This window comes from Equus przewalskii, chromosome 4 (assembly GCF_037783145.1).
Source record: "Equus przewalskii isolate Varuska chromosome 4, EquPr2, whole genome shotgun sequence".
Classification (NCBI taxonomy): Eukaryota; Metazoa; Chordata; class Mammalia; order Perissodactyla; family Equidae; genus Equus; species Equus przewalskii.
The window spans coordinates 62,340,716-62,356,894 of record NC_091834.1 but is presented as its reverse complement, the minus strand read 5'-3'; the positions used below and the strand labels follow the sequence as shown (position 1 = coordinate 62,356,894).

Below are 16,179 nucleotides of genomic sequence, written 5' to 3'. Positions count from 1 at the left end.
TTATTAGTTATATTTATTATAATCAGAGTGTGTTAGATGTAAGAAATTCCTAAATGTTTCTCAAATCTTGACTTAAATATTAGAGATGCCTATCGGGAAACGATAACAGTTCTTCTTATTTATTTACATACATTTTCTCATTTAGTCCTATCATAACCTGATGATATAGGGATTATTATCCCATATTTTATAGATCATGAAACTGAAATTTATAGAGGGAAAATAAACTTCCTGTGATCACAGAGCTAGATGCCAGCCCAAGGCAGTAGCCATTAACCTAAGATTCTTTCCTGGTAAAATGAATCAGCACAGCTTCACTGCTGTAAGAAAGGTGACATATTTCCCCTTTCCTCTAGGTGTATGGCTGAAGTATTAAGGTCTGGTTCAGGTTTTTAAAATTCATCTCCATCATTATTTAGACTTTCCATAGCACTTGATTATTATCGTGATATTTTTTGCCGAGATTGAAAACGTATTGGCTAGAGAACCTTGTTTTATTATTGACTAACTTGATAAATGCAAGCAATTATTTGCTGCTTTTTTGATCTGCTTTTCACTGTGGACTGAGCCCTGTGGTTAAGACCCCAAAAGCACTTACTCTTGTGGTATGTGGCTTTAGGTGGCACTTTAGAGAATAAATCCAAATCAGTCCAGTTTGAATTTGCTTCTTGGAAACTGCCCACAGCTGGGAGGGGTTCACTGGCTCAAGAAAGGCCACAGGTTGACACAGGACAGCTCAAAACCACACAGAAATTCTGACTGCAGTGTTGGCTCTAGGCCACAGAACGTGTTGCTTTTCTTATTTTCGTCGGGGGACCTATTGCTGCGTGATGAGGCTTTCTATACAACAGCATGAGCCTTTGCAGTTGGCTGGAATGATTGGACCCCAGAGGCTTCAGCCTCTTGGTGTCTTTTCTGCAGAAAAGCAGGCCCCATAAGGACTTATTACATAATGTAATTGTAATAATTAAAATGAAGACCAGGGGCCTTCGTGGCAGCTGAAGTTGTTAAATAAAATCTGGGCAGCTTAGCCTACTGTTCTTAATTTACTGTGACCTCCTGTTTTTCTAGGGTGACAGAGAAGCAGAGCTGGGGCTGCCTTTTTCTCCTCTGTGTGACCGAAAGTCAACCATGGTTGCTCAGTCGCAAGTAGGTACGTGTTTGCCAGCCCTTTGGATGGAAGGAAAAACCAGAAAGAGATGTCTGGAAGTCAGCTCCGATGCTCCCGGTGGTTCTCTGGCTGGGAACCTGGGTCTGTTCTGCTATGCTGTGCTCACGGCCTTGGTTGGTTGGGTTGATGGAACCACTCTTCCCGTCCTTCTCCCTGGAATGTGGCTGGTTCATGGGAATGTTAAACAGTGACTCTCTGCTGTCTCCATCATTTCCTGCCAAGAGAAAGAGAGGCCTCAACTTTCCAAGGCGATGACAAAAATCAGTGGCAGGAAGCCCATTCTATTTTAGCCTCTCCATTCTGTGTGCAATACTGGAAGTCTCCATGGCATTTCTCCTCAGCAATTCTTTCCCCAGCTCTGTTTCCAGGACAAGCCCCATTTCCTGAATTATCCTACTCCCAGGAATGACTCTTTTTAAGTGTTTCTTTCCTTCTTTCCTTTTAAAAAACTTTTTAGCACCTTTTTAAAATTTTTTTGGTAAGAATAACTTTTGTACTGCTAATAACCATAATATATGTACATTACAAAACTCCTCAGATATGCAAGAGGGTACTGGTGCCATATAGAAATGAAATGTCATCAGTGACCTCCACCTTGGAAGAGTCTGAAGTCGTTCAAAAAATAAATTCAACAAAGATTTATTGATTTCTTTTCCACTTGTGTTTTGAGTACTTAGTCATTTTTGTCGTAATAATGTATTGAGTCTCTGTTAAGTGTAGGGCACTGCTAGGCACTATAACAGATATTATAAAAAAACAAAGACAAATTTGACATGTTACCTGCTCTCAAAGACATTGAGCCAGTTTTGGGTGGTGGGCAAGACATTATGAAAACAAAATCTATTAAAGTGTTACGGTGCTAAGGTGGAGGTTTTGTACGTGGTGCGACCGAGTATGTGAACCGTTAGACCCAGAAAGACTTGTGGAAGGGTAATATTTGAGGTGAGTCCTAAGAGAAAAGTAGGCAGTATTTGTGCAAATGGTGATATGTGTTAGAGGTATGTTAAGGGTAGGTGGAAGGGCATTCCAGACAAAGGATTAGCATATACTAAGCAGGGAAATTTAAAACAGCCTTGTATGGTGGGGGAATTACAGACAATTCCATGACTGGCATAGTGTGAATAGAATGAAGTGAGGGACGTGTTTAGAGAGAAAATCAGACCTAGATTATATATTATATTAAGAATAGTTTATGATTTCCTGTAGGAAATGAGGGCATATCGAAAGAATTTTAAGTAAGGTTTTAAAATGTATAAATCAATGTTTTAGAATAAGAATCAGCAACTATAGCCTGTGGGATAAATCTGACTGACCACTTGATCTTGTAAATAAAGTTTTATTACAACACAGCTAAGCTCAGTCATTTGCATATTGTCTGTGGCTACTTTTGTACCACAGTGGCAGAGTGAAGGATTTGTCATAGATATGGCCCAAGAAGCCTAAAATATTTACTATCTGGCCCTATACAGAAAAAGTTTGCCGGCCCCCATGTTAGAAAGATGTCTCTATCAGTAGCTTGGAGGATTTTGACTAAGACTAGAGGCAAGGAAACCAGCTGGGTGCCTCCTGCAGGATTTCAGGGGAGAGATGCTAAGTGTGGGAACTAAGGTAGTACAGGGACTCTCCAGAAAAGAGATGGCATATAAGATATTCTGGATTCAGCTGGATGCAAAGGTAAGGTAAAGGCAGCAATTTAGATTAAGTGGTTGGACCATGGTCCCTTTTGTAAGGGTTGGAGGGAAAGCTGATGAGTTAGTTCTGGTTCGCACACGTTGAGTTTAACTTGTGAGAAATAAAATGTGAAAATAGTGTCATCAAACACTTCACTTTCAGCTTAAAATTATACTGCAATTTGCTAGAATACAAATTTGGCTATCAGTGTTTCCTTATCAGGACACTATGGGTATTTGATTGGGACAATTCTTATTTTGCCAATTACATTATAGGACTTTTAGCATCCGTTGTTACTGGGCATTAAAGGCTAGTATCACCCCCACCTGAGTCATTGTGAAAACCAAATAGGCATTTGTACATTTCCAAACACCGTATTTCCTTCGATTGATATTTCGTTTCCTTCCAGCTTTCGTGTGGCTTTGTAAGGAATTACTACCAGTAGTTCCAGATCATATATTTTCTCCTGATGAGTCACAGAACATTTGGGTATTTTTGAGCTGTTGAGACAGTCACTCTAGCTCAATGTGGCAATCTCTCAAAGGTATCATTCCAGAATGACTCCTTTCCCAGTTTCTAACCCTGTTTCTTCCCACTCTGCCCTCTCCAATTCAGATGTGTCCCTGTATCTCAAAGTCAGCAGATCTAAGACTGATCCCATCGTTTTTCTCCCCAGCCACATTCTCCCTCATCATCTCTGTGTTCTCTGCTTTGCTGTTGGAGTCTCTGACAGATCCAACCTAGAGGCAGTACCACTTCCTGCTGTGCATGTATCTGTGCCTCCATTGTATTCCCACCTTACAACAGCATGGGATCCCACCTTCTTTACCTTGTCTTTCAACTATTGTAACAGCTTGTGAAATGATTCTCCCAGCCTCAGGCCCTGCTGTTCTCTCCTATCCATCGTACCAGGTTAATTTTCCCAAAGAACATTAAAAAAATCTTATTACAATGCTGCCCAAACATCTTGAGGGGCTTCTAGTGCCCATCTAAGTCCCAAGCCTTTATCCTGACACTTAGAAGCCTTCCTCCCTGAGCTGGTGATGACCTGAATTCTCAAGCTTTCCCTCCCCAGCTCCAAAAGAATCTCTAAGCCCCAGTCATTCTTCAGACACATCCTGCACTTCTTGCCATCCTTGACACCTTGCTTATTCCACCTGCTCCACCTAGAGTGAAGAGCCGTAGGGCTCCACTCAAACATCACAACCTCTATAAAACTGTTCACAGCTCTTTCCACGGGAGGGAAAATATCCTCCCTCCTTCCCTTCCCAGGGGCATTTATTTGGGCTTCTCATTTGGCCCTTTCCATATACTCAAGAGGTCATTTTTGAGCTCAATTGGTCTCTCCTATAAACTCCTTGAGGGCAGGCAGGTTGTGTTATGCATCTTTGTCTTTCATTCAGCACCCGTCACAGCGTTTATTCCATGGTGGATGTTGAATATGTATTTCTTAAGCACTTTATTGGGCTATCTACTGAAAAGTCATAGGAAAGTTATATAGGAGAAATGGAACTGACTCATAATATTCAAATCAAAGAATATATTAAATGAATAAGACCAATCCATTCTCTCCTAATCTGATGTGGAGCTCCTATGTAGATGAATTTTAAAAGAAAAATATGACTCATCAGTTTCCATGGGAAAATATGGAAAGGCCCATGTTAATATGTAGTTCCTCTGAAGCACTGCTGTTTCTCTTCAGGTTTTATTGATTTCATTGTGGAACCCACCTTCACTGTGCTCACGGACATGACCGAGAAGATCGTGAGTCCGTTAATTGATGAAACCTCTCAAACTGGTGGGACAGCACAGAGGCGTTCGAGGTCAGTGGAGAAACTTGTCAGATTGGCCTGTCCTTGAGGGCAGAATTCTTCTTTTGGAAGGGGTAGGGATGGTATTTCATAATGATGTTTGCCCTACCTCCTTATAAGAGAGATGTCTGCCTCTTTCTTCTTTTCAGAGGAGTTGAAGTTGTACTCTCTGTACTTTCCAGGCTGGCCTGGAAAGGAGTGACCAAGGTCCAAATCATGACCGGCAGGTCCTCGGTACAGCCCCCTGTCCCATTCTCTCTCGGTGCCTTTGCTCATGGCAACACCAATAACTCTGCTTTTACCTGCTGTGCCCAGACAGTCCTCGCTCCAATACTCCAAAAAGAAAGTACCACTGATCAGAATTATCACAAGAAATGAAAATGATTTTCCTTTCTAGGTTCTGGAAGAAAATGATGTAGAGAAAAAAACGGTGAAATTTTAAATCGCCTTCTGCCACAGCATCATTATATTGAGCATAGATTAGTAGTTAAAGAGTATAGGCTCTGGGGCCAGCCCCATGGCTTAGTGGTTAAGTCCAGTGCACTCCACTTCAGCGGCCCGGGTTCACGGGTTCAGATCCTGGGTGTGGACCTACACCGCTTGTCAAGCCATGCTCACATACAACATAAAGGAAGATTTGCACAGTTGTTAACTCAGGGCTAATCTTCCTCAAGCAAAAAAAGAGGAAGATTGGCAACAGATGTTAACTTAGAGTGAGTCTTCCTCACCAAAAGAAAAGAAAAACATCTAGCCTCTGGAGTCAGATTGCTGGGGTTAAACATCCTGATCCCATTGCTTCTTAGCTGTACAATCTCAGGCAAGTTGCCTCAGTTTCCTCATCTGAGAAAATGTGGATTATAATACCCATAGGTTTCAGGGAGGATTAAATGAGTTATTCAGTCTATGTAAAGCCCTTAAGACAAGGTCCAGCACAGAGGAAGTGCTAGTACGATAAAGCTGACACTTAGTCTTTATTCATGGTACTACTGTTAGTGGTACCTGGCTTTGACATAAAGGAGAAAGGAAAGAAATAAAGCAAATAGAAAAAAGAGAAGAAACGAGCAAGAGAAGGAATAAATAGGGAAAAGAGAAGGCAAGAGGAATATTAAGACAGTGGGACCCTAGAGATGCTCAAGGTGGATGGACTCAGTCAAGGCTGCTAACAAGGAGGACTGACGCCCCCTGCTTAGTCCCACAGCCCCACAGCTCTGCAGCATTGGGCTGAAACGTCCTCTACTTATCTGCTCAGCCTTAGTTGTCATTCAGTGGGTTTCCATTCATGTCAGTCACTGCTTTAGCCATCTAGAAGTGTGTGGTACTTCTTTAAATTTACCCAGAAGGATGACACTTTCCCTATTTGCAAAGTTGCCTATGTTAAAGATTACAGTAATGTTCATATTTACAAAAGGTCTCTTGCACAACTGATCTCCCACAATCTCCAAGCCATCTGTGCCTCTCCACCTGCCCCCAGGAACGTAAGGAAATCACCTTCCCCTGGCCTTGGGGATCCTGGAATCAGAGGCACCCAAGTACAGGGGGAAGTGGAGCTGGAGAGAAAGAGGACCAAGTGGTTGGGTAACTTGGAATCATGGTCATTGTGGAAGCGGGTGGGTGAACTGTGGAACCAAGTAGAAGTCTAAGTTCAAATTAGTTAATTTCAGAGAGTAGAGAACAAAAAATTCATGTGAGTGGATCCTAGTCATATTGAAAAAGAGAAGAGACCAAGCAACAGAAAAGAAATATGGAAATATTTCATGAGGCCAAAATCTTGATTTTTTTCCTGCTGAAGATACAGAATTTCCCACCGGTCACATATGGAAAATAAGATAATCACAAGCCTCAGGACCCAGGAATTTCACAGCAATAACTTGATGAGCACTAACTGCTCCTCTCGTGGGCTTCCTCGTTGGCATACATCGTCAAACATTAACCTTCCTCTTTGGTGTGATATTTTTGTCCTCCAGTTTGAACAACATCAGTTCGGCAGATGCCAAGCGATCAGGCGTCAAGAGCACTGGCTCAGAAGGAAGTGCCCCGATCAACAATTCCGTCATCCCTGTTGACTATAAGAGTTTTAAAGCCACGTGGACTGAGGTGGTGCACATCAACCGGGAGCGATGGAGGGCCAAGGTGCCCAAAGGTAACATGCCCCCGGGTTATCTTCCAGGAGACCTGTCCAAACCACTCAGCACCCACTCCAAAACAAGCTTTGCCACCCCTGATTTTAGGTGTTGCAAATGAATCACAATCTTAGGATATAGATTCAAATTGCTGAAAGTTAGAAGCTACTATCTTTTGCTCTTCATTCTATCTGAAACTCAAGGATGATAGAATGGTGCACACGGCCAAGCTTTTTGACAGCATGACCTTTGTGCTACGTGACTGAACTCCTTTTCTTGGGATGAAGATTCTACAGAGGATGGGTGTTGTTATTTCTTGGTTTCTGCTGAACCATCTTGTCACTATCATTTCATGTCATGTGGCACAATTATGAGGCTTTTATTCCTTTTTTTATTTAAGTAAAGCCTGGCTGGCAGCCACCTCGGCCATTATACTCGGATAGAAGGAGCTTTCATTTCCTCACATGCATTTTTATCTTCCGTTCATGTTCACAATGTCCCTTCAGTCATCTCAGACTCGTCTTCTGAGATGAAGGTAACTTGCAGGTGAACAGAAATTCACTGAAGCAAACATCATCAAAATTCAGATCAGAAAAGTCGTGACTCTTGGTACTATACACAAGATACGATTGAAGTGCATTTGTTTCTTGAAAGCTGACGTTCCTTTGTTCACGTGTGCGTTTGTGTTTATTGAGCATGTGTTACACGATCAACACACCCTACATGCTCGTGCTATGGTCTAGGTCAGGACACATACCTGGGAGAAGGGATTTGAAGCTGTGAGGCCTGATTCCAGGGAGGGACACAGTCCTGGATGGCTCTTGGTGCCCAGTGAGGGGCTGATCCCAGTGGATTTTGTGGAGGTGAGCCTTCAACAACGGTTTTTGCTAACATCTATCAAGTGCCTACTGTGTGTCAGGCTCTGTGCTCCAAGAAGGGTGCAGAGATGAGTAATATACATCCTTGTTCTCAAAGCTGCTAGTCTCTTGTGGGGAGGGAACGTTACTATAGAGTTTCTGTCAAAGGAATAAGAGGAGTTCGGTCAAGGCCTTGCACTCATCGCCAGCACCCACGGGCTCTGAGCCCCAGATCCTTATAGCAACAGGCAAGGAGAATTTTAGCCCCAGACACAACACCCCACACTTTTATCCACCCTGTGTCCATGGAAGTGAGAAAAAGGGTGGGAGTAGCCAGGCAGAGCATGTTCTGGCAGTCTTGATCCCTCATATATTGGGGGGCTACTTCTAGAGTGGGAGAGAAGAGACCTCACTGTTGGAATTATTCAAAGGCCAATTATTCAACCACTGTGACTTGTCCACAAAATCCTATCCAAGTGGCTGCTCATTTCAGGTAGGGCAAAGGGTTTATATTTATGGCACTTTTGAGGCATAATTGGGCCTTATCATTTTGGGACAGATGTTGCACCCTGAGCTGTGGAGGGAGCCCACGCCTCTTCCGTATTTTAAGTTTAGCCTCTCAGTCTATTCATATACTTTAGACATTGAAATCCTCCTTGTTGGCAGGCATTGCAAGCAGCGATGGCAGCTACTGCATCATCTCAAAAGAAGTACACTCATAATCAATTACACTCATTACACTTGAAAATCCAATTCCTGACAACACGCAATTTGAAGAGGTACTTCAAAATAATTTGTTTGCAATTATCTGGCTTCCTAAAATTACCCTCTGAAACTGATCACCTTGGGGAGCATTAAACAGTTTCTTTTCCAAGGGAAAACTGGCCCTTTAAAAATAACTGATAAATAAGTGCTAATGATTCTAAACTCTGTTAGGTATGCTGATAGAGATATGCTTAAGCTATTTTGGAAGAACAAAGGGGCTTATTGCTAACCCTGCTTGGAGTGTGTGGGAAGGCATCTTGTAACCAGGCCTTGAAGGATGCCTGGGGTTAAGCCCTGAAGGAGGGATTGTATTTGGAAACGGGGAATAAGGAGAAAGGGGATGGATGAAGGCACAGAGACTGAGTTATTTGTATTTTGTGAGAGGATGGTTTAGGTATCAAAGCAAATTTCCATCAGTGGGAAAAGGGGAGAATTGAATCTCTATTTGCCCTGTGTGCTCCTTGACCAATTCAGGTAGATTCTTTGAGAAAATTCCCTTTTGGGGATGATAATACGTATCATGGAGTTGATGCAAACAATGGAAATAATGCACATAAAGCACTGAAAACAGAACCTGCATGTGGTTAGTGCCTGATACTTGGTAGCTGTTATTTTAACACATTGGAAAAGAAAGTTAGAGGTGCGAGTGCAAAGTTGAGATGATGTGTTAAGAAAAAAAACTATAATATTTTATATCATTTTCAGCCTCCTCAGTAATGCTGTCAGCTGGTTGGCAGGTTTTAAGAAATTCAGTTGGCATCTGTTTTTCTGCTGGTGTCCAGTTTGTACTAGATTATTCCAGGCTGTTCTACTCATGTTCTTTTTTTTTTTTTAAAGATTGGCACCTGGGCTAACAACTGTTGCCAATCTTCCTTTTTTTTTACCCCCAAAGATTGGCACCTGGGCTAACAACTATTGCCAATCTTTTTTTTTTTCTGTTTTTATCTCCTCAAACCCCTCTTGTACACAGTTGTATATCTTAGTTGCACATCCTTCTAGTTGTGGGATGTGGGACGCTGCCTCAACGTGGCCTCACGAGCAGTGCCATGTCCGCGCCCAGGATCCGAACCCTGGGCCACTGCAGTGGAGCGCGCAAACTTAACCACTCGGCCACGGAGCCGGCCCATACTCATTGTTCTTTTTCACCAGAAAACTCTGATTTCAAGAGAGCCTGCCCTGCATGGGGCACTCGAACATATGTTGTTATTGAATTGATGAGAAATGGGATTGGATCTAAAATCTTGGTTTTATTAACCTACTTGATTTGCAAAGCTAGTTGTTAGGAAAGATTAAACCAACATTTTTTTACAGCTCTTATGGCTGAAAATCATTATTCCGTTACAAAGATGTGTAGGAATAACAATTTGCAAGACTGATCAATATTGATCAATTTGCATGCAGTATTTAATACTTTTCAAACATTTTTTTCTGGTATAAGAATAATATGTGTTTAGGTTACAGGGCTGAAACATAAGTAAAATATATAAAGAAGAAAATAAAAGTCACTCATAACCTCTCCAGCCAGATAAAACTATTGTTGAAATTCTGACATAATTCTTTTTGATTTATTATGCATATATATAAGTAAAAATTTTCCCCATAAATTGAGATCATAGTATAATATTGTCTTGTATTTTACTCTTCTATTTCTATTTTGAGCATTTTATTCTGATACTGAATATTCTTAGAAAGTATGATTTTTTTTTAAAGATTGGCTCCTAAGCTAACAACTGTTGCCAATCTTTTTTTTCGTTTTCTACATTTTCTCCCCAAATCACCCCAGTATATAGTTGTGTATTTTACTTGTGGGTCCTTTTAGTTGTGGCATGTGGGACACCGCCTCAGCATGGCCTGACGAGTGGTGCCCTGTCTGCACCCAGGATCCGAACCAGTGAAACCCTGGGTCACCGAAGCGGAGTGCGCAAACTTAACCACTCAGCCATGGGGCCAGCCCCAGAAAGTATGATTTAAATAGTTACATTGTGCATAATATCGTAGTTGAACCACTCGGTTTTTACCGAGCATTTTGGTTTTCAGGTCTTCATTATTGTATACAGATGGTCCCTGACTTACAATGATTTGACTTAATTTTTCAGCTTTACAATGATGCAAAAGTGATAAGCAGTCATTAGAAACCATACTTCGAATTTTGGTCTTTTCCCGGCTCACGATATGCGATACAGTACTATCTTGTGATGCAAGGCAGCAGCAGTGAGCCACAGCTCCCAGTCAGCAACGGGATCACGAGAGTGAACAACGAAAGCACTTACAACCATCTGTCCCCATTCGACCATTCTGTTTTCACTTTCAGTACAGTATGCAATAAATTACATAAGATTCAACACTTTATTATAAAATAGGCTTTGTGTTAGATGACTTTGCCCAACTGGAAGCTAATGTAAGTATTCTGAGCATGTAGGCTAGGCTATGATGTTTGGTAGGTTAGTTGTGTTAAATGCATTTTTGACTCACAATATTTTCAAGTTGCAATGGGTTTATAGGGACGTAACCCCATCATAAGTCGAGGAAGATCTGTATAACATTGTTATGAACATACAAGTTCAAAAGTCTTTGAGCCTACCTCTATTTATCTGGGATAAATTTCTAGATGTTGAATTCCTCTGTCAAAGTAGATGAAAAATTTTAAAGCTTTTGATATAAGTTATCAAATTCTGCTTTGGAAATTTTTTTTTTTTAACCAGTGTTTTCTCCCAGTAGAAGTATAGGGAGAGTACCTATTTCCCTATATTTTTCCTTTCTTCATGTTTCCCATTAGGATGTTTATATTTTTATTATTGATTCATAATAACTCTTTATATATTAAGGATGGTAATTCTTCAGTTGACAAAATATCTTTCAATTTCTGCCCTACCTCAGTTTTTCATATGCCTTTTAAGTTTGCTTATAATCTGTTTTTATACATCCTATTTTTATTTCACTAAAGATTACCTTTACATTCATTATTGAGTTATGTCTCTATCAATGTAGATGTCAAATAGTATATAATGATACTCCTTTGCAAATACTGAGAAATTTATTGGATTTTTACTTTATTTCCTCTGTCATTACTCAGTTTTTATTGAAATGATATGAGATTTCAATCTAGGTGATTATAAGCAAATTGTTATTTTATAATTAACTTATCCTTTAATATTATTTTTAATATTTGCATCGTTTTATATCTACCTTAACAATTATTTTTATTTAACACTAAGATTTACTGGTTTTATTGTACTTCATTAACATGTTTTCTCGTTCTTGAGTTTTTAATATTGATTGAATTTTTCTGTCAGTTGGAGCACTTCTTTGGCTGAAACTTTCAGAAAGGTCTTGTCGGAATACCTTCTGAGTCCTGAGAAGCATAGAAATACCTTTCTGTTGTTCTTATATATAATTGAGAGTTGTCTATTCAAAATTCATATAGTATTTTGGTTGGTTTTTTTTCATGAGTCAATTTCTCTCGTTTTCTTTTTCTCTCCTTGTTTGTGGGTAGTTTAAATAGGCATTTCAGAAAATTATATCAAGGGACAACTAGCCCAATACCATTTTTATCCAGGAGCCTATGGTATCATTATTCCAAAAGACAAATTAAATGGAGAAATCAATGTATTTCTCCAAGACTGCGCAGACATTCAAGGTGGGGTAGAACCAGCTCTCAGGAAGAATGTAGCTTGTGGATCCTGAGGGCTCTGCTCTACCTTAACTCTATAGCTGCCTGCTTTTGGCCACTTTCATAATGAGTCAGTCACATCATCACAGATGGTCTAAAATGGAAATAAAGAAGAAGTGGGATCAAGCTACGATGTTTGGTTCCTGCTAGTCTAGAAGCCTATGAGTGCCAGAGGTGTTAGATCTAAGACCTGAAAGTTAATCCTTTCTCTATATGTCATCATTGGAACCTGTTAGCACGTACAAATTAATTGTGCTCTTCCCTCCTTTTTCCCGTCGTAGGAAAGTTTTATGTGTCTTAATAATTTCACTCAGAAAATATAAAGGAATCTGGTACAGCAGGGCAGTTGTACCTCCTGTAAATTTGTTTTCTTTTTTCTATGTTTGCTTGTTTTTGTCTACTTATTTTAAGTAGTACCACTGGGCGCTGATGGCTGAACACACTGATATCAGATATTTCATAGATACAAGAAAGAGACAGAAGTAGAGTAGAGAAGTTGAAGAACACTGGGGAGTCACCGTTGGGAACACAATTGCTGCAGGAAAAGGAATCATGTAGCGGGGCAGGCTCATACTGGATCTGACTATGATGTCAGAAGAGCTACCATTCGTTAATCTAAATGTGAATTGCCTGCTGTCAGCTGTAGTTGAGCAAAAATGGATTTGTTTCTGAGATGTACCCCCCCGCACCAGTTTTTTTTTGCTAGAGTTTCCATAGAAAATTGGTCTGACTCAGTTGTCAGATGAATTTTTCTTGCCCAGATAATATTTTATGCTCTGTTGTAGCAAACCGCAGTTTAACACCTTCAGCTTTTATCAAAATTACTTTTAACTTGGGGATATTTTGAATGTTGAAAGTTTGCTACAGATTCACTGGAGGTTCTGGGAGGGGATTATAAATCATTTTACCTGATGCCTGAGTATGAGTGAATTCTCCTCCCCTTTGCCTCAGTTTCCCTCTCTATAGTAAGCACAGTCATCTTTTTACTCACTGAATTAGTGGTTAGGGAAATTAACATTTGTCAAATGACTAACTCCTCTGGATAGGACTTCAGACTGTGTACACTTTCCATATTTTACACCAGTCTAGATTGCTGACGATGGAATATGTGCAAGTCAGGTTCATTGGCAGATAAGGTGAATCACACCCGTTGTGTGCTTCATTTAGTCAACGAATACTCCATGAGCATCTGATATGTTCCAGGCACTGTACCAAGCATTGGGAATTCAGTGATGGAGATGACATTTGACCTTTGTCCTTGGGACACTACAGAAGGATGGGGGAAGTCTGGATGAACTTTCTAGGGGCCCGCAGTCTGCTGAGAATGCCGTCTCACCATCTTTTTCTTCAAGGGCATTCTTTTACTCTTTGGTTGTATCTTTCTTGTATCTTTCTGTAAAAGTCAGAAGACATTATACTATATATGCACATAATTATGTTATTTTGTAGAAACATCTTTCCTTATCTTTTCATTGTAAATTATAAATACATCCTGTTGGAAAGTAGAATGTCACAAAACACTGAATGGCAAACATTTAAAATTTAAATCAATGCTTGTCAACACAATCAATGCTTGTGTGTTAGAATCATCTGGAGAGCATTTAAAATATCCTATTCTTGCCCCTTTCCCTCCAGCATCTGATTTAATTTGTCTGGAGTGAGGCCAGGGCATTGGTTTGGTTGTGTGGATGGATAAATCAATGAAAGGATGAATAAAAACTTCATAATATAGTAAGGAGGACATCTGAGCCAGGGAACTATAGGGACAGGAAAAGTAAAATGAACCCAGAGATCACAGACAGCCACAAAATGCAATGCCATACAGCCCAGGAACATGTGTACTTGGACCACGTTTCGGCTTTGTACCCTTTAGCAGCCAAAACAAAGAGAAACGAACACATGCATAACCACTCTGGTGCCCATTAGGTTAAAAACAAAACTTTTTGTCTGTGAAAGCCAGCTTTTTTCAGGGCCAAGACTAACCAAGGGAAGTAAAGAGGACCCCTGATAATGAGGTGTGGGACATTTTGAACACATCTAAGGACAAAATGCAATAATGCTTTTCATAATGGAGATTGATGGCTCAGTCTAGAAGGCCTTTTAAGTGAATTAAATGCTAAATGGGATGAATCTTTAGACTGAAGGCAGGACTGGTCTGTTAGGTGCCTTCCATTTATGTCACTTCCTACAACGCAGCTCCACTTTATTGCCTCCAAGGCCCTGAATGATGTCAACCCTGCCTATCCTTGGTCATTTGACCACATCGTCTGTTACTAACTTTGCTAAATTTATGTTAGCCTTACTGGCTAACTCAATGTCTCTTGAATATACCAAGCTCATTCCCACCCCATGGTCTTATGTTTTTTCTTTCCTCTGCCTAGAATTTCCTCTGATTACTGCATGGCTAGCAATTCATCATTTAGGATTTGGTCAAATGTCACCTTCTTCAGCTCCTTATGTAATGCCACCTCCCTCCCTATCCTGATCACGTTCCATCATATTACTCTGCTTTACTTTTTTGCAAAGCCCTTTCACCATCTAAAATTATCTCAGTGGTTTGTTTGCTTAATAACGGTCTTCTCTGCTCCATAAGTCTTATTGCTTGCTGCTATCTTCCCAGTGCCTAAAATGTGCTTGACATGTAGCTGCTCAATAAATATTAGTTGAATGAATGAACCAATTTTTTCATGAATGCTTGGCCATAGGCACTTATGCTGTGTTTTTGGTTAAACATAAAGCCAGACCCTTTCATAGTCAACTGAATTGGAAATAAGGCTGACATTGTCTCAGTAAGGAAGAAAACACAGACCAGGGTAGCAGGCCAAACTAAAGGCCACCTCTCATCTTGTGGACGGTTTGAAGACCGTGTTTTTGTCAGCCTTAATTATCCTCTTCCTACTTTTCAATTCACAAACAGTGGCCTGAAAGTGTATTGTTCTCATGGTGTTTATTTTCCCTTTTTTTTTTGTAATCAATTGTTTATGTTTAAACTCCAGATCCGAAGCAAATGTACATGAAACTCCAATTTTTACTGTGTCTGTGGGCAATTTTCATAATGTCTCTGAGCCTCGATTCCACATTTGTAAATTAGGGTTACCATATTAGTAGCTGCCACATAAAGTTGTTTCGAGAATGAGAGGAAGTAATCCTTGAAAAGCACTTAGCTTAATCCCTGATATGGAGGACACACTCAAGAGAAGCTATTGATCATAATAATAATATTAATAATGCCAGTTACAATATTGGTTTATTAATTATTATTATCCTTATTATTACTTCTTCCCTGCTTCTTCTTCTAATCCACTGTTTTCACAAATGACATCAGTATGAACTGGTTTTATTGGTTTTCTGTATATACATACCAATCTGACTTGAATTAACCAAAAATATATCCCAAACACTCAGTAAACACCTTGGGTCATTTTAGTGTATTAATTCCCGGTGCAAATACTTGCTTTTGTTCAAAGAGGCAATTCTCCTAATGTCCTGACCTCTTTTTATCTTTTCTATGCCTTTCCTAACTTGCCACGGCTGCAGAGGAGAAGGCCAAGAAGGAAGCGGAGGAAAAGGATCGCCTGGCCGCAGAGGAGAAGCAGAAGGAAATGGAAGCCAAAAGCCAGGCTGAAGAAGGCGCAGCTGGCAAAGCTGAGAGAAAGACGTCTGGTGAAACTAAGAATCAAGTCAGTGGAACCCGCACAAACAAAAGCGACAACCCTCGTGGGAAAAATTCCAAAGCGGAGAAGTCTTCAGGAGAAAAGCAACAGAATGGTGAGTGGAACTGTGCTGGTGAAAGGCTCTTTTTGGGCTGTTAAGGACATGATGAATGGAAACTGGCAAACAACTGCCCCTCTGAGGACGGTTCACTGGGCGGGGCTTCCCTGATCAGCCAGCTGCTGCTGATTCACCTCACCGGGCTGTGGATCCCGTTAGGATCCCAGCAAAAGCAGCCAGAAGCTTGCTTGGGCCATTCTCTCCGGGGAGATTAATTCCTTTCGGGCCCTTCCCAGCTGTCCTGGAGACTCTAGCCAGTGTCTGCCTACCCACTGGGTAAATTAGTATTAACAATCCCAGCACATTCCTGAGTGCTTACTGCCAAAATGAGTGAGTGGAAAGT

At 40.6% G+C, this 16,179-nt stretch overlaps 1 protein-coding gene across 10 annotated transcripts in view; it reads left to right on the top strand.

Moving 5' to 3' along the window:
* Window positions 1-16,179, top strand: part of PDE1C (phosphodiesterase 1C) — a 597,159-nt gene that overhangs the window by 525,125 nt on the left and 55,855 nt on the right. For all 10 annotated transcript variants that reach the window (XM_070616196.1, XM_008522292.2, XM_070616191.1 and 7 more), the window contains 4 exons: window positions 1,072-1,153; window positions 4,545-4,665; window positions 6,618-6,793; window positions 15,603-15,833. In XM_070616196.1, the coding sequence (XP_070472297.1) occupies window positions 1,072-1,153; window positions 4,545-4,665; window positions 6,618-6,793; window positions 15,603-15,833 (610 nt within the window). The remainder of the gene's footprint in view (window positions 1-1,071; window positions 1,154-4,544; window positions 4,666-6,617; window positions 6,794-15,602; window positions 15,834-16,179) is intronic.